Source organism: Chiloscyllium plagiosum, chromosome 9, assembly GCF_004010195.1.
Source record: "Chiloscyllium plagiosum isolate BGI_BamShark_2017 chromosome 9, ASM401019v2, whole genome shotgun sequence".
Classification (NCBI taxonomy): domain Eukaryota; kingdom Metazoa; phylum Chordata; class Chondrichthyes; order Orectolobiformes; family Hemiscylliidae; genus Chiloscyllium; species Chiloscyllium plagiosum.
The window spans coordinates 15,701,307-15,726,095 of record NC_057718.1 but is presented as its reverse complement, the minus strand read 5'-3'; the positions used below and the strand labels follow the sequence as shown (position 1 = coordinate 15,726,095).

Below are 24,789 nucleotides of genomic sequence, written 5' to 3'. Positions count from 1 at the left end.
ATTAGATTAATTACGGTGTGGAAACAGGCCCTTCGGCCCAACAAGTCCACACCGACCCGCTGAAGCGTAACCCACTCAGACCCATTACCCCTACACCTAACACTACGGGCAATTTAGCATGGCCAATTTGCCTAACCTGCACATTTATTGGATTGTGGGAGGAAACCGGAGCACCCGGAGGAAACCCACGCAGACACGGGGAGAATGTGCAAACTCCACACAGAGTCGCCTGAGGCGGGAATTGAACCCGGGTCTCAGGCGCTGTGAAGCAGCAGTGCTAACCACTGTGCCACCGTGCCGCCCACCACTGTGCCACCGTGCCACCCAAGTTATCCCTAGTTATCCCTAATGTTCTGAGCAGTATTTATCTGTCCAATGTACACAATTTTATGGTGCTTTTCTGTAAATTAGTTCTGTTTCAGAATTGATCCATGATTGAAAAGTACTCTTGGGGTGTCCTGAAATGCGAGCCATAGAGCTGTACAGCATGGAAACAGACCCTTTGGTCCAACTTGTCCATTCCGACCAAATATCCTAAATAAATCTAGTCTCATCTGCCAGCATTTCACCTTTATCCCTCTAAACCCTTCCTATTCATATACTTATTCCAATGCTTTTTAAATGTCGTAATTGTAGCCGCCTCCATCAGTGCCTCTGGCAGCTCATTTCATACATGCACCATCCTCTGTGTGAAAAGGTTGCTCTTAGGTCCCTTTCCCCTCTCACATTAAACCTATGCTCTCTAATTTTGGACTCTCCTACCTTGGGGAAAAAGCCTAGTCAATTCACTCTATCTGCGCAAATGTGTCTCCTTCTTTTCAAATCCAAATAGTTCATTAATATAAGTACTGCAAAGGGTCAAGAGTATAATTAATACTTTCAATCTCCTATATTTTAGGGTATTTATTTATGGATGTTTCACCAGAGGACAAGTTGTTGAAATCTTCTTTGTTTTGAAATGTTTTGTATTTTGTGCTTTGAATGGGTATCTTCAAGGACACAACTTGATCTACTGTACCAAGTATAATAGCTGGACCACTGACTTCAGATTTTTGTTTGGTAAGTTGATATGATATTAAATCAGACAAAGCTTTTTTAAAACAAACTTTCTGTAATTTTATTTCCTACCATTCCTAACATTTTTGCTTACTGTACTCCTACACACTTTCCACGTATTTATCTTTTGCAATTGTTTTCATTTATTTAAAGCAAAGTATTAGACTGTGGAAATCTGAGATCAATACAGGAAATCATGGAAATACTTAGCAGATCTGGCAACATTTGCGAAGAGGAGAAATACAAGGTTTAATGGGCTGGACTTTTCTGCCAATGCCATGAATGCGGAATTTAGACTTTTTTAAAACTGGAAAACAACTTTTGTCTGCCTTCCAAGTTACCACATTATGTGTAACCTTGCTGTAGATTGGGAAAGGTTTGGGTGCAAAATACACATGCATATCTTTGAATGTCAGGCTGTCCTCATAGGAAAGTTGTTTTTTTCTCCAGCATGATATTTTCATTTGGTGGTGTGGAGCTTTATGAACAATATTTTTCTTTTTATTTGAAAAAATCTTCTTGGAGAGTTTCTGATCATTGGGGAAGTGTGGAGAAGTTGGCAATGTTGTAATAGTTGTCAAGAGTGTGGTCAGGCAGCATCTGAGGAGCAGGAGAATTGATGTTTCGGGCATAAGCCCTTCATCAGGGCTTATCAGGGCTTATGCCTGAAACATCAATTCTCCTGCTCCTCGGATACTGCCTGACCTGCTGTACTTTTCCAGCACCACACTCTCGATTGTGATCTTCAGCATCTGCAGTCCTCACTTTCTACCACTCAATGTTCTAATAGTTGTATTGTAGAGTAGCTGTGTTGTAAGGCAGTGAGTCATCAAGTACCTCTGTCCTGCAGACTATTTATTATAATGCTTATTTTTGTTCTCATACGCTAGAACTTTGGGAAACTAATTACTGCTACATTAGCTATTGAATAAAATCTCATGTTAGACAGTAAATAGGAGGAAAGTGTAGTTTTTGACATCCCCCAATTTCCAATAATATTGACCATTTAGCAAGTTTTGAGAAGATTTGTAGCTCAGGTTGAGATTATGGATGTAGGTTTGCTTGCTGAGCTGGAAGGTCAATTTTCAGACGTTTCGTCACTATACTAGGTAACATCTTCAGTGAGCCTCTGGACAAAGCACTGCTGGTGTTTCCTGCTTTCTATTTATAGGTTTTGGTTTCCTTGGGTTGGTGATGTCATTTCCTGTGGGGATGTCATTTCCTATGGTGATGTCATTTCGTTCCTTTTCTCAGAAGGTGGTAAATGGGGTCCAAGTCAATGTGCTTGTTGATAGAGTTCCGGTTGGAACCACAGGAAATGACATCACCAACCCAAGGAAACCTAAACATATAAATAGAAAGCAGGAAACACCAGCAGTGCTTCGTCTAGAGGCTCACTGAAGATGTTATCTCGTATGGTGATGAAATATCTGAAAATGAACCTTCCAGCTCAGCAACCAACCTACATTCAGAATATTGACCATAAAATTGAGCAATCTTGTGCAAGCATTGACATGCACTTCTATTGAAGTGCTATAACGAACCGGAAATTAAATAAGCTTACTTCAGAGAAGGGGACAATTAGGAGATGTTTAAAAGAATCAAAGAATCTGCTCCCTTCTATTGATTGATAGGCATTCTTCTGTGAACCTGAAAATACATCATTTGTACTTCAGATTTAGGCATTGGAGTTAGATATTTTGATAGCTATGGCCATTACTCTTTGGCTTTTCACATTTTGAACTAAGCCAATCTAAGGTCAGCCAGGCTTGCAGTATGATTCATTTGCACATGATATAAGCTACATGTATTCAAGTGCAGAAATTTGTTCTTTGTAGGTAAAAACAATATGCCCATAAATTGTACCTTTTTTCAAAGATGAAAGAATTCTGGAAACAGCAATTCGTGCTATGTTCTCAATTGCTACAGCTTGGTCAATCTGTGTCCGCCTACCAGATCTGACTTTAAACTGCTAAATAAGGTTGACAGTTAACTGTTCCTGCCACATCTACATGTCAATCATAACTCAAATCATAACTCAAATAATTAACATTTTTCCCACATTGTAAAAATTGCTGTTCCTTTTTCTACATTTTGGCTTCTTGCACCTTGAAAGTGATTTGAGATGAAAAGGGAAGAGTATTCAAGATTCATCTGATGAAAGGTAGTTTTCCTGAAATTTTAAGTCTGTTTCTCTCAGATGCTGTAGCATTGGTTGAGTCTTGTCCATTTTTTCTTTGGTTCTTATTCACGGTTTACCTGCTGTACATGGGTAAATCACAGAACATTCATATCACTGATTTTGGGCTCTCTCCACTCAATTTTTAGAAAAAATGATGGGACTAGGCTGGACTAAGTTGAAAAGAGCAGATAAAAACAAGATGCCATACTGCAATATTAAACATTTGTTAGACTTTTGATCTGTATCATCTTAACATCTATAGTGGAGTACACTACATTGATCAAAGTTCAGTTTGTGTTCTTGCTGTTGTATTCAAAGAAATTTTTTTGGTCTTGTAGGGATGATGCTATTCTTACTAGGAATGGCTTTCAATATCCATAGTGATCATTTGTTACGGAAGTTGAGAAAACCTGGAGACACAAGTTACAAGATTCCTAAAGGTAACATTAGTCTCTTCCCTAAACCCCCACTCATTTTTTATCTTGCCATACACCAGTACTTGAGTATTGCATTTAGCATCCATCAAGTGCATACTTTTCTGTCATCCACATAATAAAGTAATGATTTACTAAGCAAATATTTGTTTTCCTGTTTTTTTTTTAAGCCTCCATGAGGATAGTCACAGTACATGGCCTTACATGGTAGCTAAATCCCATAAGCAAATGCTGAGGAAGTGCCTGTAATTAATTTTGAATTTTTAAAAAAATATTCACTGCCAAATTCAACTATTCTCACTTGTTATTATCTACTGTTATCCAAGTGGATAAATCCCCAGGACATGATCACATGTGCCCTTGAACTCTGTGGGAAGCTAGGCATGTGATTGCTGGGCCCCTTGCTGAGATATTTGTATCATCGATAGTCACAGATGAGCTGCCAGGAGACTAGAGGTTGGCTAATGTGATGCCACTACTTAAAAAAGATGGTAAGGCAAAGCCAGGAAACTATAGACCAGTGAGCCTGACATCAGTGGTAGGCAAGTTGTTGGAGGGAATCCTGAGGGATAGGACTTACATGTATTTGGAAAGGCAAGGACTGATTAGGGATAGTCAAAATGGCTTTGTGCATGGGAAATCATGTCTCACTGATTTGAAAGCATTTTTTTGAACTAATGAAGAGGATTGATGAGGGCAGAGCGGTGGACATTGTATAGACTTCAGTAAGGCATTCACCAAGGTTTCTCATGGTAGACTGGATTAGCAAGATTGGATCACATGAAATACAGGGAGAACTAGCCCTTTGGGCACAGAACTGGCTCGAAGGTAGAAGACAGAGGGTGGTGACTGGAGGTTGTCTTTCGGGCTGGAGGCCTGTGACCAGTTGTCTGCCACAAGTATCTGTGTTGGGTCCACTGCTTTTTGTCATTTAATAAATGATTTTGATGTGAACATAGGAAGTATGGTTAATAAGTTTATTTCAAAATTGGAGGTGTAGTGGACAGTGAAAGTTACCTCAGAATATGATGGGATCTTGATCAGATGGGCCAATGGGCTGAGGAATGACAGGTGGAGTTTAATTTAGATAAATGTGAAGTGCTGCATTTTGGAAAGGCAAATAAGGGCAGAACTTCTACACTTAGTGGTAAGGTTGTTTAAATTACCAAAAGCTTTTTTTTTATTTTCCCAATTCAACTCGTTTAAATCTCAATTTTCTGAATCAGAAGGCAGTAGTGTTTGATTTGGATCTGGATATACAGTTTCATTACAGATAGAATTGGCCAATGTTGGTAAAATTTCATTAGTCCACTAGCTGAACGAAGAGACTTTGCAGTGCAGGTTCATAGTTGCTTGAAAGTGGAGTTGCAGGTAAATAGGATAGTGAATATGGTGTTCGGTTTGCTTTCCTTTATTGGTCAGAGTACTGAGCACAAGAGTTGGGAGGTCACATTGCGGCTGTACAGGACATTGGTTAGGCCACTTTTGGAATACTACATTGAATTTTGGTCTCCCTGCTATAGGAAGGATGTTGTGAGACTTGAAAGGGTTCAGAAAAGATTTGCAAGGATAATGCAAGGTTGGAGAGTTTAGGCTGTCGGGACAGCCAGAATAGAAAGGGGCTGTTTTCCTTGGAGCATCAGAGGCTGAGGAGTGACCTTACAGAGGTTTATAAAATCATGAGGGGCATGGATCAAGTAAATAGACAGGTCTTTTCCCCAGGGTGAGAGAATCCAAAACTAGAGGGCATAGGTTTAAGGTGAGAAGGGAAAGATTTAAAAGGGACATCAAAAGCAATGTTTTCATGAAAAGGGTGGTGCGTGTATGGAATGAGCTGCCAGAGGAAGTGGTGGAGACTGGAACAAAGCATCTGGATAGGTATGTGAATAGGAAGGGTTTAGAGGGATATAGGCCAAATGTTGGCAAATAGACTAGATTTATTTAGGACATTTGGTTGGCATGAATGAGTTGGACTGAAGGGTCTATTTCCATGCTGTACAGCTCTATGACTCTGACTTGGTTACTTTTTTCTGTAAAAGAAATTCATGAGCGGAATACCTGTCATTTCATTGTGAATTCATTATTATGTTGGATGTTGAATGAATTATTTGATATTGCTGGTGTTCATGGATAAAGCTTGTGTTTTGGATATCTATAGTTGGTTTCTCTCAATAATTTCAGCCACCTAATGTGATCAATGACTAATAAAATTTTACCAACATTGGGCAATTCTATCTGTAATGAAACTGTATATTCAGATCCAAATTAACTCAAACACTACTGCCTGCTGATTCAGAAAATTGAGATTTAAACGAGTTGAATTGGGAAAATAAAACAAAAGCTTTCGGTATTTTAAACAATCTCCAAGATAAATGCAGACCAGTTGACAGATAAAACCCAGCGTTTTACACTTAATGTAAGGTTATTACTTATAATCTACCACCTTTGCTTTTATAAAGCATCTTGGTTTTCAAAGTAACTTTTACCTATTACAGATCAGTCCATAAGCAACCTACAGGAAATCAATTTGAGTGGCCTGAATTCATTCAGTTCCTATTGCAAAATCACTTATAATTTGGCACTAAAATTAACAACATTTTAAAGGGTTGCTACGACATGAAGTAGAAAAACCTCAATTGTGTGCAACAGAAGGAACCCTCAAATTGATTAAATTACGCTGATCAACCCATTTATACAAAATTCCTTTTGTATTTCAACAGAATTACTCCTTTTTTTTACATTAATGTAGTGGTTGAGAAATTTATTCAACACATTAAAGGTAGGGGTTGATTTCACCACAATTTCATTTGCCAGAAATTAGTGCAGCTGTTGCCTACGTTTTATTTGGCCCAGGAATGCCTCATGCTAATTTTAAACCTGTTGCTGGTTTAACAAAGAATATGAGGGAAAAGAGAAAAAGAGAAACTTTGCTGGAGAGATTCGGCAGATCTGAAGAAGGGTCACTGGATTTGTAACATTAACTCTGCTTTCTGTCCATAGATGTGGCCAGACCTGAGTTTCTCCAAACATTTCTGTTTTTGTTTCAGACTTTCAGCATCTACAGTTCTTTTTTGTTTTATCTTAGAGAAAATATTATAGTACTCACCTTTTTTCCCTTTCAAATGATACACTGAGATTTTCAATTAGCCTGTAGCTGTGACTCAGGCCTATTGATCAGTAGCTAATGAAGTGATAATTAATACCTTATTGTTGTATCAATCTACTTGGTTTCACATCAGTATGTTCAAAGTATATATACGCATATTGTGTGTGTATAGATTTATCGCTTTCAGTACTTCATACCAGATAAAGGAAGACACTACAGTCTCACTACAGAAAATAATGAAAACAGCTGACTCTGAATTTTGATGCTATGAATTGATTTGTACCATTAGCAATAGACTGCAATTTTCAGTGATGGTGTAACACGGGACGTTATACTTAATAGTTTCTGTTTCGAAGAAAACATTATAACTGGTGTGGTATCTTATCAGTGTGATATAATCTGAGTGTTGTCGCTGTATACTAGCCCGAAATATACCATGAAGACCTGATTTTTGTTGAGGCTGATGTAAAGAATGTTGCTAATAAACTTCAAGGCAGTTATAAGATTTTAGATGTGCACATAGCCTGGTCCTATGCTTACTGACATTACAGCTAAATTACATGATTATAACATGACACTTGGCTGACTACAAAATGCTCCTAAAGATGACAAGGGGGAGGGGGGGGTACTCTTTCTATATTGGAGCATCACATCCTGTGCTGTCATTTAGCTGTCTTACAAGTACACTGTCTGTGTTCTCTGCAATAATACAACAATAACTATTTTGTTTTGTTTTTAGGAGGATTATTTGAATATGTTTCTGCAGCAAACTACTTTGGTGAAATTGTGGAGTGGTTTGGTTATTCCATTGCCACTTGGACCTTCCCAGCCTTTGCTTTTGCCATTTTCACAACCCTATCCTTAGGATCTCGTGCTATTTATCATCACAGGTACAATTGACAAGTTAAAATGCAACCTTTTTGTTAATACTGATTTTTAATTTTCCTTAAGTCAAGTTTCTTCTTTTGAACATGGTCTTGATCATACAGGTTCAATAAAATTAAGTACAATTTGTGCTGTTCTGGTGCATGAGTGTTTACGGATTTCCTAGGCAAGTGAACTTAGGACTGGAGACAAAAACAAATAAGGCAAATGAGTGGAGAAGAAAGCTTAATGTATCTATTAAAAGTGATTGTCTATCTTGGGGAAAATTCATTACACCCTGCCTAATTTATCTTGCCATATCAGGTGTTGTATTTGTCCTGGATCAAGAACAGAAAATCTACCCTGGCAGTGTATGTTATTTTTATTTAAACAATATTAGTGTAGTGGCATTCTATATTTTTGAAATGTTTCATGTACAGTAATAAATAACAATTATTTTAACCAAACATTTTTGTGCACTTGCAGATTTTAAAAGTTTCCAGCCTAAATCAAATTAAGTTTGGATCTAAAATTAAAAGTCCATCTTTACTTGCCTTTAATCAATTTGCAGAGTATGGTGTGTCAAGACATGTTTTAACATTGATAAGATGTTACAGAAAAATCAGAACAGATTTTTTTTCATCATTGAGAGTTACTCTAGTTTGAACATGGTATCATTTTTGTTTGCCTCCTCCCTTTTAATGATTTGCCTATCTGTAAATATGACTTCTGCATCCATTGGCAAAATCAATGTTGCCTGCATTTGAAATGCACGTGTCTCTGACTGAACAGGCTGTTCGCTCTTTCCTTTCCTATTGATACGGGGTGACTGACAGGTGACCTTATAGAGGTCTTTTAAATTATGAAGGTGTTCAATAGATGGAAAGCTTTGAGTACATTTTACTTTTCTAGGGGAATAAAAATAGAATCTATGAACATAGGATGATCATTAATAAATCGTATGAAGGAATGCAGATGAAAAATCTTTATAGAGAGTGGTCAGATTGGTGACCATATGCAATGAATAGTTCAAGTGCAATTGAGAGGAGCAAGTCAACAAGGTGAGGGGAAAAAAGAAAAGAAGGTATAATGGCAGGAGACAGAAGGTGGTGGTGGTGGAGGATTGTTTTTGGACTGAAATCCTGTTACCAGCGGTGTTCCACAGGGATTGGTGCTGGTCTGCTTTTGTCATTTATATAAATGATTTAGATGAGAATGTAGAAGGCATGATTAGTAAGATTGCAGATGACACCAAAATTGGTGCTGTGGAGTGAAGGAGGTTATTGAAGAGCCGAGGAGTGGCAAATAGAGTTTAATTTGGATAAATGTGAAGTATTGCATTTTGGTAAAACAAACTTGTACAATTAAAAGTAAGGCCTTGACCCGAGGTACATAATTCTTTGAAGCGTGTGTCACATGTACACAAAGTCGTTAAGAAGGTGTTTAGCACAATTGCCTTCATTGTTTAGTTCTTTGAGTATTGGAGTTGACATGTCACATTGAGGTTGTATAAGATGTTGGTGAGGCCTCTTCTGGAATATTGTGTTCAGTTCTAGTTGCCCAGTTACAGGAAGGATACTATCAAGCTGAAAAGAAGTCAGGAAAGATTTACCAGGATAATGCTGGGAATGAAAGTTTGAATTTTAGGAGAGGCTGGATAGGCTGGGAACTTGTTCACTTGATCATTGAGGGGTGACCTTATAGAGATTTATAAATTCAGGATGGGTATAGATAAGATGAGTGGCAGGTGGGTTTTTTTCCCAATGGTGAGGGATTTCAAGACTAGGGAGCATATTTTTAAGATGAGAGGAGAAAGACTTTTAAAAGGGCATGAAGGACAACCTTTTTTTTTACAGTGTGGTTTGTGTGTGTGGAATAAATTTCCAGCAGAAGTGGTGGATGTAGGTACAGTTACAACTTTTGAAAGACATTTGGATATGTACATGAATAAGAAACGTTTGGAGGGATATGGGCCAAGCGCAGGAACGTAGGACTGGTTTTGTTTAGGATTATGGTTGGTAAAGACTGGTTGGACCAAAAGAGTCTGTTTTTGTGCTGTGTGACTGTCTAAGTAGCAAGTGTGGAGTGCAAAAATCAGCAGACATCAGTCAGGCAATTTTCTTCCAGTTTGTGATTAATTCTCAAATGTGTTAACGTTGTAAAAATTTAGTCATGAAGTATCTGTTTCTTGAGTGCGAAAGTGTTTCCTGAATCTCCAGTATTGGGGTAGGGGTTATGCCATATTCAGGAAACCCAAAAGTTTGCACACCTGAAGTTGAGATTGGGTTATTTACAGCTGCAGACTAATTTTCTGGAAAATCTGACATACCAGTGGCCCTTTCATTTATGGGAACACCAGTTAGGCTGCAGTCACAGCAGGTCAGTTTTTAAAATGTATTTTACTGAATGTGGTAAATCAATGTATTGTTTCTTCTATGGAAATTGATACATCTCTAATTTCTTCAATATTGTTTTCTTAGAATGTTGAGAAATTTGCATAAGTACATTAAGTGTTTCTAATAGTATTCAGGATTACGGTTCAGATCACTCCACTCCAGTAATCATTCCACTTTCTTTTGCTTCTCCATGCTCTTTAGTTATGCGCTCAATGCAAGAATATCTGTGTCTTTTATATAAAACATTCTTAGGCCCTTCATGGAGCATGAGCAATCAAAAGTTGGCACTAAGCCTAATAGGAGATAACTGAAGATGACCAAAGCCTTGGTCAAATATGCAGGTTTTAAAGACCACATAAAAGGAGAAAAGTGTGGTTGTAGGAGGAATGTTCAAATTTTAGGGCCTCAGGTGAAGATATTTCCACCAGCACTGGTATGCTTAAAATGAGTGATGTTCAAAAGGCCATCACATTTTTAAAAGATTAATAACTATCTTGAAGGATTGTAGGCCTGGAGGAGATTAGAGAAAAGTAGGAGTAAAATCATGGAAAGATGTTAAAACCAGAATGAGAATCTTAAAACTGCATTACCTACTGATACACTCAAAGCTAATGAAGGTTAGTGATATGGTCTTGGATAACCTTAAATCTCGAGGGTAAAACTGGGAGGCTGGCCAGAAGAACGTTGTAACAGAGGTAGCAAAAGCATGGATACAGATTTCAGCAGCAGAGCAGCGGAGATTGGGGGCGAGACAATGCTCAACTAAAAGTAGGTGTCTTAATGGTGTGGATATGTGGACTCCTTTTTGGTCCAGTATGACAATAGAATTGTGAAGTCTGGGTCACCTCAGATGGCTTCCAGCAAGATTAATGGAGTTGATAGCATACAGTTCAGTTAGTACCTGGACTGAAGCTAATCACTTTGGTTTTTCCGACATTTTAGTTGGAAGAAATTTCTGCTCCCTCTGAAAATCGGATAAGCAGTTTGATGAAAATGAGACACAGGCTGACAGAGACTGTATTGGTGAGGTAGAGTCCAACACATCCATGCTGACCAGATGTCCTAAACTAATCTAAACCAATTTGCCAATATTTGGCCCATGTCCCTCTAAACCCTTCCTATTCATACACTCATCCAGATGCCTTTTAAATATTGCAATTGTCCCAGCCTCCACCCTTCCTCTGGCAGCTCATTTCCATACAAGCACCAAGTGTGAAAAGGTTGCCCCTTGGGTCCCTTTTAAATCTTTCCCCTTCCCCTTAAAGCTATACCCTTGAGATTTGGACTCCTCCACTCTGGGTAAAAGACTTTGGCTATTCACCCTATGCCTGTCATGATTTTTCAAACCACTGTAATGTCACCCTTCAGCCCTGACATGCCAGAGAAAATAGCCTCAGTTTATTCAGCCTCTGCCTATAGCTCAAACCCTCCAATCCTAGCAACATCCTTGTAAATATTTTCTGAACACTTTCAAGTTATTTTTCTTTTCGTGTCCGGTCCAGACCCTCTTCCCTTTCATTCCTCCTGCAGCAATTTGGAACAGCACAATGGCTCAATGCTTAGCACTGCTTCCTCACAGTGCCAGGAACCTAGGTTTGTCTCCACCCTCGGGCGACTGTTTGTGTGAAGTTTGCACATCCACCGCTTGTCTGCTTCGGTTTCCATCAGGTGCTCCGGTTTCCCCCCACAGTCCAAAGATGTGCATGTTAAATTGCCCACAATGTTCAGGGTTGTGTAGGTTAGGTGCATTAGCCATGGGAAATGTAGGGTTATACGAATGGTTCTGGGTGCGTTGCTCTTCAGTGAACTTGGTGGGCTGAATGATCTGTTTCCACACTGTAGGGATTCTGTGGAAGTTTAGCAACATCTTTCCGGTAGCACGGAGGCCAGAATTGAATAAGTATTCCAAAAGTGGCTTAACCAATGTCCTATATAGCTGCAACATGACCTCCCAACTCATATACTCAAAACACTGACCAATAAAGGCAAGTATACCAAATGCCGCCTTCGCTATCCTGGCTACCTGGGACTCCACTTTCAAAGACCTACGTCACATGTGGAAACTAACATCATAATGCCACTGAGGGGTAGCATGTTAGTAGGAATATCAAGATAAGTCCTTGGAGACCCAATTTTAATCTGTGTAAACATGATATTACACGCTGGTTAATTACAATGATTGGGCAGCAGGCTTGAGACAAATGTTAGCATGGGAAACAGTATTTAAGTCTCTAGTCAAACTGCATTTAGAATATTGAGTTGTTCTGGACCCTGTATCTAAGAAAGGATGTGCTCGTGTTGGAAGGAGTTCAGAGGTGGTTTACAAGAATGATCCTGGGATGAAGGATTATATGAGGAGTGGTTGAGGAACCTGAGTCTGTACTCAGAGATTAGAAGGACAATGATTGGGCGGCACGGTGGCTCAGTGGTTAGCACTGCAGCCTCACAGTACCAAGGTCCCAGGTTTGATTCCAGCCTCGGGCAACTGTCTGTGTGGAGTTTGCACATTCTCCCAGTATCTGTATGGGTTTCCTCCGGGTGATCCGGTTTCCTCCCACAGTCCAAAGATGTGCAGGTTAGGTGAATTGGCCATGCTAAATTGCCCATAGCGTTAGGCGCATTAGTCAGAGGGAAATGGTCTGGGTGGGTTACTCTTCGGAGGGTCAGTGTGAACTTGTTGGGCTGAAGGCCTGTTTCCACATTGTAGGGAATCTAATCTAATCATGAGGGTATCTTACTGAAACTTACAGAATACTAAGAGTCCTGGATAGAGTGAATGTGGAGAAGGTATTTCCACCAGTAGGAGAGATGAAGACCTGAGGGCACAGCCTCAGTGAAGGGACGGACCTTTAGAACTGAGACGAGGATGAATCTCATCAGCCAGAGGGTGGTTTACTATGGAACTCCATTGCCGCAGAAGGCCGTGAAGGCCAAGTCATTGAATGTATTTAAGACAGTGTTTTTGATGTACTAAAGGGATCAAGGGTTATGGGGACAAGGCAGGAGAAGGGGGTTGAAAATCATATCAACCATGATCATATAGTGGAGCAGACGTCTCAGTGAGTCTCTCTCTCACTGCAACCCCCAGGTCATCTCCTGTGCCCTGAAGCTCTTCAACCATGTACTGAAACAGACCCGCTACTCTTTGCTACCCTCCCTCACCCTCCTCTCTAACCTATCACCTTCATCCCCACCCCATTCCACCTATTGTACTCTTTGCTACGTTCTCCCCAGCCCCACCCCCTCCCATTTATCTCTCCACCCTGGAGGTTCCCTGCCTTCACTCCGTGATAAGTCAAATGGCCTAATTATGCGCCTATATCTTGTGGTCTAAGATAAAAAGACTATTAATAATCCAGATAATTGTAGTCCTCGTCTCTGACCTTCAGTATAATCTTCAACTTTTCACTCACAGGATTCTAAGTTTCTAGAGCTCAGCATTGATAAGTACACCACCTTAATTTGCAGTAACTGAAATAGTGCGTTTACTTGGCACAAAAGAATTCTGGTATTTTTAGTTTTTATGACATACACCACTAGATCATTTGTTGCTAACTTGTGAAAATTAAAAATTGATTATTGTTGCTGAAGCATATTAGTCAGAAAAATAGCTGGCCAGTACTACTTATTGGTTACTACATCTTATCTATATTTTATAATGCATTTAGCTGATTTTTAGCTGTTGTCAATGGGAATAGTAAATACTTGCACCAGTACCACTGGGTTAGGGAGGAGGAAAATAAACAAAGATCCTTGATTCCAAGGTAGCCATTTAAAAACAAATTCTCAACGAACTGTCTGGTGGCTATCACATGCGTTTTGTGGGGCTTTGTTGCGCACAGATTTGATTCCCTTTCTAAACTTTGACTAGAAGAGCCACATTGCCTCCCTGAATGAATTATATCATTTCAACATTGTGCAAAAGTGTGTTCAGTATATTGTAGAATATTTCATTGTGAAAGTTTGCTGGTCAACTTCTTTTATTTTTCTCTCCCCAGGTTTTATGTGGAGAAGTTCCAGGACTATCCAAAATCTAGGAAGATTTTAATTCCCTTTTTATTTTGAAGCAACAATGTTAAAGCTCAAACAGACTTCAGTTATTCTATTGCAGATTGCAAAAATTAATCTACTTAATTCAAAACCATATTTTGATTATTAAGAGCTTTGCTAGAAATAAGATTTTCAGCAATGTATTTACTAATGACCTAACTTAACATTATAAATGAACTCAAGGTTTGTGTAAAGATTTGTAGCTTGGGTTCCAGTTGTAGTTGTTATGGCTATGTTCGCCAAGCTGGGAATTTGGTTTGCACATGTTTTGCCTCCTCTCTAGGTGACATCCTCAGTGTTGTGGAGCTTCCTGTGAAGTGCTGTTGTGTTGGTTGGAATTTATTTGGTTTTATTCCCAATGCTTCTGGTTGCCAGTTCCAGTTGTTCATTGCAGTGGATGGTATATTGGGTCTAGGTCAATGTGTTTAGTGATGGATGAGTGTCAAGCTTCAAGGAATTCTCTCGCTGTCCTCTGAGATCCTCTGGCACTCATCCACAGACTCCATCAATAAACACATTGGCCTAGACCCAATATACCAAACACTGCCAATGGCAACCGGAAGCAGCAGGAACAAAACCAAATAAATTCCAACCAACACAGTACAGCAGTGCTTCATAGGATGCTGCATAGCACTGAAGAGGTCACTTAGAAAGGGGATGAAACATCTGCAATACGAATTCCCAGCTAAGCGAACATATATCCACAACATATAAATAAACTGTTCAGGTTGAGGGACTATTTAATAGAGCTTTTCTCTTTGGACAAAAATTTTGTAGCAAGGCTTTTGATAAAATCATATTCAGTTATTATCTATCTTACATTTTGCATGCTATTCTTTTAGGCTTCAAAAACAAAGGGCATAATAGTTTGTGAGGTGGTTGGAAGCAGATACAGCTGGAATGAGTGAGTGTGAAGTATCGGAGAGCAGATAGGTGCACTTGTTTGCAGAGTGGAGAAGTGCAATGACTTTCTTCCAAAGTGCTGGCTATCCTTCCAGATGGTTAAGGCTATTCCAACCCAGTTTGCAACCTTGGACATGGTCTGGTGTCATAACCTCCACTGGGGAAGAGGAAGTCCCACATTTGCACCACCATGTGCAGCAGGACCTCCAGGTCCCTATTTGCAATGCTGGGTTCCAACTTTCCCCCTGTCTGCCAAATCCAAGGCAGATGTCAGAAACTATGCTGGGCAGCTTAGGACAAAAAGGGTTTGTTCAGGTTCACAACAGGCTTTAAAAGATGACACATGCACAAGAGATGCCAATCTGTCAGTAGGTATCTGCTGAGTGGCAATTTATTCTGGGAACAGCAGAGAATTGGATGTGTAGATGCAATAGGGTAGAGGCAGGGTAAGTAGTAAATGAGATGAGTGTTGTGCTGGAAAAGCACAGCCAGTTAGGTAGCATCCGAGGAGCGGGCTTATAATCAGAGGAGGAAAGGCTTGTGCCTGAAATGTCAATTCTCCTGCTTCTGGAATGCTCCCTGACCGGCTGTGCTTTTCCAGCACCACACTCTTCGACTCTGATCTAAAGCATCTGCAGTCCTCACTTTCTCCTAAGTGGCTAATGAGGCAAGTTTGGTGAGATTGTGAGAAATCTCCCAGGGGATTGATGAGAATCTATCTTAAAAGCTCTCACTTGGCCAAACAAATCAAATTGTGTCCAATCCTTTTTTGTTTTTATTGCTGCAGTTCTTCGCTTAAAAAAAGTGATTACAATAAACTGCTGAAACACCTGACTAAGGAATATTAGGCACAATTTGACTGCAGCTAATAATTAGTGAAATGTCTAACTCTAACATCAAAAGACTGGATATCCAGGTTTTACAGTAAGTAATAATAAGACAAAGACTACTTCTTAAACCAGTCCTCATGTTCTTGAAATTAGATCATTTTCCAGAATGTGCTTTTTGTTACAGAGCAGTTTAAGTAATGTGCAAATGAAATGATGTCATTTTTTGCAATGATATTGCTTGTTGATTTTATTCCTTGCAAATAAATTAAACTGTTGACTTCACCTCTGATCTTTTTGTGACTTTTAGAATAAAGCAAAAAAATGGAAAACAAAGTAGAAAGGATAAATGTTAACCTCACTCAACACAACTCTTATGTTCAGATAATAGTTGTGTATTTGGTTACCAAAGCTGCCTTTTTTTAAATCGTTAGCCCAAGTTTACAAGAGTAAAGTTAGATTCCATTTGTGGATTGTATCACATGGTAGGCTCATAATAACAAAGATTAGAGCATGCAAAATTAATGATCAAATTGCTGAATAGTTACTGAAATTGACTAAAACAAGAGTAGGAGTTAAGTGTAATATCTTGTATTGAAGGAAGGTGGAAAATATTCTTTTACAAGAACTTGTGCCTGCACTACTGGTCATATTTACATGAATGATTTAGACTTGGGCATAAGTTGCTTAATATCAAAATTTGCAAGTGACCGAAGATCGACAAGAAAGGAAGAATGTACCAGAACATAAAGGGGTACGAGAAAACTTGCAGACTAGGTAGTTAACATTTACCAGATGTGAGGTTATGCACTTTGTAAGGGGACAAATGGAAACATCATTTACACCATTTAGAAAATAAATGGGGGAATGTGAGGGATCCAGGTAAACAAATCCAAGCAAGTAAGCCAGCAAAACAATTTTAAAGCACTCAGATTTATTTCTAAGAATATTAAATTCAAAAGTGGAGTTATGACAAATTGTTGTAAGTCCATAGTCAGGCCACACTTGGAATATTGTGTACAGTTCCCCCAAGGTATGGAAAAAATGACACAAGCACTCATGGTGATTTTAAAATCAAGTGCAGGATGCAGACATTTCTTAACCTATCCTAATTGCCCTTTTTGACAGTGATGAGCTGCCTTGAAATACTGCAGTTCATGGAGGGGTCAGTGTACCCACAGTACTGTTATAGAAGACAATTACAGAATTCTTACCCAGCAACAGTGAAGGAATAATATAATTCCCAAGTCATGATGGTGAGCAGATTAGATGGTAGTGCCATTATGATCCCATAGGTGTTTTTATTGGATCAGTCAGATTCCAGATTAAAACCTGCCTTGACAGGTCATATTTTCTTATGGTTTTAACATAAGCATGTAATGCTACAGATTTTGTCTCAACAGTAAAACAGCTTAAAGAACATGAGAACTAGGAGTAGGAAACTCAGAAACTCAAACCTGCACTGCCATTCAATATAATCATGACCGATCTCCACTCTACATCACCTCCACATTCCTGCCTGCTCTCCATAACCCTTCAACCCATTACTAATGAAAAATCTATTTCTTCCATAAATTAACTCAATGAATGAGCATCTACCACACTTTTGGGGGTAGTGAATTCCATAAATTGACGACTATTTGAGAGAAGTAATTTCTCCTTATATATGTTTTAAATATTCCACCCTTATCTGAAAACTATTACCTCTTGTTCTCAATTGCCCCAGATGGAGGAAAATTCTCTGAACAGCTATTTTGTCAACTCCATTTTGTTATCTTGCATACCTCAATTGGATCTCCTTTCAATCCTGCAGAGATTATAGGCCTAAACTGCTCAATCTCCGTTCACAAGACAAGCCCCTCATCTCTAGAATCAATCTAATGAACCTCCTCTAAACAGCCTCCAATGGAACTACATCCCACCTCCAGTAAAGCAGTGATAATTGCACACAGCATTCCCGATGCGGTCTCACCAATCCTTATACAAGCGCAGCAGCACTTCCTTACTTTTAGACTGTATTTGTTTAGCAATAAATGCCAAAATTCCATTTGCCTTCCTTGTACCTGCTATACCTGCGTACTAGTTTTCTGCAATTCATGTACGAGGACACCCAGATCCCCGTGCACTGAAGCACAGAAGCTTCTCTATATTGAGTTAATAAGTTGCCTTTCTATTCCTCTGATCAAAATGGATGACCTCACACTTATCCATGTTAAACTCCATCTGCCAAATTTTGGCTCGTTCACCTAACCTATCGACATCAATTTGTAAATTTTTTACTTCGTGATTGCAATTTAAATTCCCACCTTTTTAGTGTCATCGACAAATGTGGTGATAGTACTTTCTATTCCTGCGCCTATTTGTCCTTACTCTCTGCTTTCCAGGTTAGCCAATCCTCTGTCCAAGCTAATAAATTATCCCCAACCCCATGTGATCTTACATACTGAACTTTTGCACAGCACCTCATCAAATGCTATCTGGAAGTCCAATATACTACACTACAGGTTAGCCATTATCCCTTTTGCATATTACATCTTTGACTAACTTTAGCAAATTAGTCAAATATGATTTACCTTTTATAAAACTACGCTGACACTGATGGATTGCATTTTGCTTTTCCAAATGTCCTGCTATTACTTTCTTAATAATGGATTCTAACTATTTCTCAACAATACATGAAATTAACTTGTCTATAGTTTTCTACTTTGTCTCCCTCACATTTTGAATAAGCATTTTATATTAGTATTTTTCCAATCCACAGAATATTATAACCAATGGATCCACTATGTCTGCTGTCGCTTCCTTTAAGACCATAGAATATAGGCCGTCAGATCCTAGAGACTTGTTTGCCTTCAATCCCAATAGTTTGCTCAGATTTTTTCTCCCCAGTGATGATGATTGTTCTAAGTTCCTACCTTTCGAGAAGTTCTGCATGACCTGTTACAATTGAGGTGGTACTAATGTCCTCCAACATGACAACTGAAGTAAAATATTGATTTAATGACTCTGCCATATCGGTGTTTTCCATTGTTAACTCTGCAGTCTCACCCTCCAAGAGACCAATATTCACTTTAGCTATCATCTTCCCTTTGTATAAACTTTCAGAAGCTTTTGCATCCATTTTTATATTTTGCACTAATGCTTTCATAATTTAGTTTTGCTTTTTTAAAAACTTTTTCAGTAAACCTTTTGATATTTAAAAGTTTACCAATATAAAAGTTTCCAGCTTTTGCAATATAGTATGCCTTAGTTTTTGTCTTGATAATATCTTTAACTTCCTTGTTTAGTTAAGTATCAGTTTTCCTCTCATATAATCTTTCTTCCTTTCTGGAATATATTTTAGGTGGGAGCAATTGCGCATCTCCAACACCTACACTGTCCCACCTTTTAGTCTTCCGGCCCAATCCACTCAGACCAAATCTAACCTCATGCCTAGAAATCTTTAGTTTAACCTTAAACCTTTGTTTATTACAGAATGTGAGAATGGGATCCCAGTTTCACAGTCTAACTGAATTTGAAATTCTAGCATGCTAATGATCCCTCTTCCCTAGAAGATACTTTACTATGAGATCATTGATTAATCCCTCTCTATTACACAATACCAAATCTAGAGTAGCCTTGGGGCTGGCTAATTCTAAAACATATTGCTCCAAGAAACAATCTCAAATACATCCAGTGAACTGTCCCTTCAGGCTACTTTTGTCAATTTTATTAATCCAGCCTTTATGCATATTAAAATCACTCATGATTATTGCTATACCCCTCTTGCAAGCCCCAGTATTTCCTGGTTTATCCTGTGCCCATAAAGTAAGACTGCAGATTACACCTACCAGGGACTTCATTCCTTTGCTATTTCTTATTTCTACATACTAATTCTATGTGTTGATCTCCAGTGCAGATATCATTTCTCAATACAACATTGATCTATTCCTTTACCCCCTTCCTGCCTACATTTTCAAAACAGTATATATGTTTGGATATTCAATTCCCAAACCTCGTCTCCCTGCAATAACATCTCCATAATCATTACCCAATGAAAACTTTTTGTCTCTATTGGCGCTGTTGACTCATTAATTTTATTCCAAGTACTTTGTGTATTAGATACAAAGCCTTTAAGTTTATTCTATTCTCAAATTTTCCTATTCTTGTAGGTGCAATACTTCGTGCAATACTACAGTCATTCATTCTGACTGCTTTATTTTTTGGTAATAATTAATCTCATCACTAACCTGCACTCTTACCTTCTCCTTAACTTGATTTCCTAATTCTCCATACAACTGAACCCTTTCCCCACTATTTAGTTTAAAACCCTATCTACAGTCCTAATTATGTGATTCATCAGGACTCTGGTCCCCGCATGATTCAGGTGGAGCCTGTCCCATGAGACCAGCTTCCTCTTTTCACCAAAACTGGTGTCAATGCTCCACGAATTCAAACCTATTTCTCCCACAAACTGTTGAACATTTTCCTCTTCAGTCTTCTTGATGATTTGCGAATTAGCTTGTGGCTCAGGCAGTAATCCGGAAATTATTAATTTAGCACCGAGTGGCTCATATTCTCTCAGCAGAACCTCGTTCCTTGTTTTGCTTATATTGTTCCTACCTATGTGGACCACAGTAGGTAAGCTAATCTTACTGTGTCCTGAAACACACACTCAGACTGTGCTTCACTCTGGATGTGCTCTCTTCCCAGTTACTTAAGACCATAAGACATAGGAGCAGAAATTAGATCATTCAGCCCATTGAATGGCAGAGCAGACTCAATCATGGCTGATACATTACTCAACTCCTTTCTCCCATTTGCTCCCCATAACCCTTCATCGTCTTGATACTCAGAACCTATCTAAGTCTTAAATTTACTCAATGACCTGGCCTTCATAGGCAATGAATTCCATGGATTCACCACTCTCTGGCTGAAGACATTTCTCCTTATCTCTGTCTTCCCTTTACTCTACGGCTGTGTCCTCGGGTCCTAGTCTCTCCTACCAATGGACACACCTTCCAACATCTACTCTATTCAGCCATTCAGTATTCTGTATGTTTCAATTAGATTTCCCCTCATCCTTCTAAACTCTATTGAGGAAAACCCAGAGTCCTCAAATGTTCCTCATATGTTAAGCTTTTCATTCCTGTGACCATTCTCGTGAACCTCCTCTGAACACGCACCAGGGTCAGTCCATCCCCCTCTTGAGATATGGCACCCAAAGCTGCACACAATACTTCAAATGTGGTCTGACCAGCGCATTATAGAGCCTCAAAAGTACACCCCTCCTTTTATATTCAAATCCTCTCAAAATAAATGCCATCATTGCATTTGCCTTCCTAACTGCTGACTCAACCTGCAAATTTACCTTGAGAGAATCCTGGTCTAGAACTCCCAAGTCTCTTTGCACTTCAGACTTCTGAATCTTCTTCCCATTTAGAATATAGTCTATGCCTCTATTCTTCCTACCAAGGTGCATGACCTCACACTTTCCATGTTGTACTCCATCTGCCACTTCTTTGCCCACTCTCCTCACCTGTCCAAATCCTTCTGCAGCCTCCCCACCTCCTCAATGCTACCTGTCTCTCTACCTATCATTGTATCATCTGCAAACCTATCCATAATGCCCTCAGTTTCTTGATGTGGATCATTAATGTATAAAGTGAAAACTAGTGGTCCCAACACTAAGTCTTGCAGAACACCACTTGTCACTGGCTGCCACCCTGAGAAGGACCCTTTTATCTTTACTCTGTTTTCTGCCAGACAATCAAGCTTTTATCCATTCTAGCACTTTGCCTCTGACACCATCTGCCCTTAGCTTACTCAGCAGCCTCCTGTGCAGCACCTTGTCAAAGGCCTTCTTAAAGTCCATGTAGAAAACATTCATTGCTCTCCTTGGTCTAACCTGCTCAAAGAATTCTAACAGATTTGTCAGCATGACCTCCTCTTGATGAAACAATGCTGACTTTGTCCTATTTTACCATACACTTCCAAGTAATCAGAAATCTCATCCTTCATAATGGATTCCAGGATCTTACACATGACCGACGTTAGGCTAATCAGTCTGTAATTTCCCATCTTTTGCCTTACTCCCTTTTCAAACATTAGTGATTTGCAGTCCTCTGGGACCCTCCCTGATCCTAGCGATTCCTGAAAGATCACCACTAACTTCTTCAGCTTTCTCCATTAGAACTCTGGTGTGACATCCATCTGGTCCAGGTGATTTATTCACTTTCAGGCCATTCAGTTTTTCTAGCAGCTTCTCCTTGGTGATAGCCACCATACTCAGCTCTGCTCCCTCACCATCTTGAATGTTTGGGATATTATTCGTGTTCTCCACCATAAAGACTGACAAGAAGTAATTATGGCCTTGTGTGAAGTTTAATGACAAAAGGAAAAAAGAAAGCTTATTAACAAAGAAAGCAGATAAAATGGAACATAGAACCATACACCGCAGAACAGGCCCTTCGGTCCTCAATGCTGTGCCAACCTGTGAACTATTCTCAGCTCGGTACTATCCCATCATCATCCATGTGCTTATCCAAGGATTGTTTAAATCTTCCTAACGTAGCTAAGTTGACTACATTGGCAGGTAGGGCATTCCATGGCCTTACCACTCTATGCGTAATGAACCTACCTCTGACATCTGTCTTAAATCTATCAAACCTCAATTTGTAGTTATGCCCCCTCGTACAAGCTGACGTCATCATCCGAGAAAAAAGACTTTCACTGCCTACCCTATCTAACCCTCTGATCATCTTGTATGTCTCTTATCAAATCCCCTCTTAGCCTTCTTCTTTCCAATAAGAACAGACCCAAGTCTCTCAGCCTTTCCTCATAAGACCTTCCCTCAAGACTAGGCAACATCCTAGTAAATCTCCTCTGCACATTTTCCAGTGCTTCCACGTTGTGGGATATAGGTAAATTAATGTTACTTCTGCAATTCTGCAATTCTAATTGATTATATAAAAGTAAATGAACTCACACCAGTGTGTAATTGTTTCAGCCAAGAGCTGAGTCAACAAGAATGGAAACGATGTGGAGGAAATATATAACTGTTTTTGTATTAGCTAAAATTGTATGCCAGAATGAAACGTGACTGCAAAACAATGGTAGATATTACAGGCGAATAAATAAGATGCTGTGAGGGGAGGAAGTTAAACTAGATATGCAATAAGCATTTTGTCACAGACAAGGCCGGATAAGGCAAGAGATAAACAGGAGTAATGGGGGCCAGTTTTAGGGAAGTGGAGGATGTAAACAGGGGAGGAGCAATGTAAAATAAAAGAAACCAAATTATATAAATATTGTGTATGAATTGAATTTGGGGTGTGTATGTCCTCTGCCTTATAGGCACTGGACATCACACCCTCTTGCAAGTGTAAAATAAAGGACACTGCTGATTCAGATTTTGTCTCGGACTGCAATTATTGAAGTGTGTGGGCATTGTTTCTCACAATTGGGGGCTGTCCGGGATGTTCTTCCATTGCCGGGGGGAGTGGCTGGCCCTGGACACTGGGAAGACACGTCCCGTTCCCCATTGAGAAGCAGTCTCGTGTCCCGGTTTGGTCCGTTCCCTTGGGCGACTGGTACGAATCCCACAGGAGAGACATCTGAATCAGACAGTGAGAGGACGTCGATAGAAAATACGGCGAAAAGGGGCCAGGCAACTCTGTGAACAGACCAAGGTAAGAAACTTGACTTTTAAGTATTGCCTTGGTGGCCGGAATTGAGTTTTAGTAGTTAATAAGGGACTAACGAAGGAACTCAATATGGATTGTGTCGTGGGTAAGGAAAAAGCCTCCGGGAAAACAAAAGACGAACAAGGCAATGGAAATGGAGGCGGGGTCCCTTACAACATACCTCCAGAAAGTCCGTTGGGCAGGATGTTGTGGAATTGGCAAAATAATACTTGTACAAGGGAAAAAGATGATTAAATATTGTTGCTTTGTATGGACTAAGGAATCCATTCTTTGTCCCGCCGTCTTCTGGCCAAAGTACAGGTCAGACGAAGTCTGGGTTTGTAAATATCTGAATTTATATGTCAATGAGTGAGAGAGAGAGAATGAAAAAAGCTGTACAGCTGGTAGAAAGTTTAACCCTTTGTGATTTTGTTTGAATGCACATTTGTTTGTTGATGATTGAATGTTTGCGTTTTATTCCCTGGCGCTTGAGTTCCAGGACTGTTTTGAATCTGAGTTTTATTATGGAAACTTAACATGATTTCTTTTAAGGTTAAGGATTCTATAGAGATTATGAAAAAAAGAATAATAACTCCTGTTCTTTTTACAGGTCATGACTGCCTTACTATCAGTTTCTAACCAATCTCTTTTATCTTTACATAAAAGCGATTTATGGAGGACAGTTGAAGTTTCAGTTCAACATTAGATTGTAGTAAAAACAAAACTCCTATGGTTAATATCTGTGACCTTGGATTCGGCTATTGTTCATGAATTAGAAGTTTTTTTTAAAACTTGAATAGACAAATTCTTTTAAGGCTGCTCTGATTATTTCACGACCTATAGTATTGTAATTGAGCAATGATTAGTCAGGACTACATAAGAAAACTAATTTTGGATTTAAATTAAGGGACTAAAACTGGGTGATTACAGTGGATTTCAAAATTGGGAACTGTATGCATTTTACATTTTAAATATTAAATACTGAATAAATGAACGTAAATATATAAATATATTTACAAGTTTGGAACAGGCTTTAAAGTTAGTCAAGCATGAATTGATGAATTGGTGTTTGAAATTATGGGGAGCTAGAAATATTGTAATATTTTTTTAAAAAAGAAAAAGGGGAAGAACGTAATGACTTATCCCCTTTGGGAGGTACCAATAGGGGACAAAGAGATTGGGTTTGTGAGTGCCCCCCTCACCAGTGGGGAGGTTAGAACATTTAAAAAGGAAATGAAGGTCCTGGTTGAGGATCCAGTAGGGTTGTCTGAACAAATTGATCAATTTTTGGGGCCCAGTCTGTATAC

General features: G+C 39.2%; 1 protein-coding gene across 1 annotated transcript in view; it reads left to right on the top strand.

Moving 5' to 3' along the window:
- The window catches only part of LOC122552653 (3-oxo-5-alpha-steroid 4-dehydrogenase 2-like), a 15,397-nt gene extending 956 nt beyond the window's left edge, over positions 1-14,441 (top strand). The window contains exons 2-5 of the mRNA XM_043695445.1: positions 891-1,059; positions 3,577-3,678; positions 7,518-7,668; positions 14,037-14,441. Coding sequence (XP_043551380.1) covers positions 891-1,059; positions 3,577-3,678; positions 7,518-7,668; positions 14,037-14,103 — 489 coding nt within the window. The 3' untranslated portion in view covers positions 14,104-14,441. The remainder of the gene's footprint in view (positions 1-890; positions 1,060-3,576; positions 3,679-7,517; positions 7,669-14,036) is intronic.
- Positions 14,442-24,789: the final 10,348 nt, after the last annotated feature.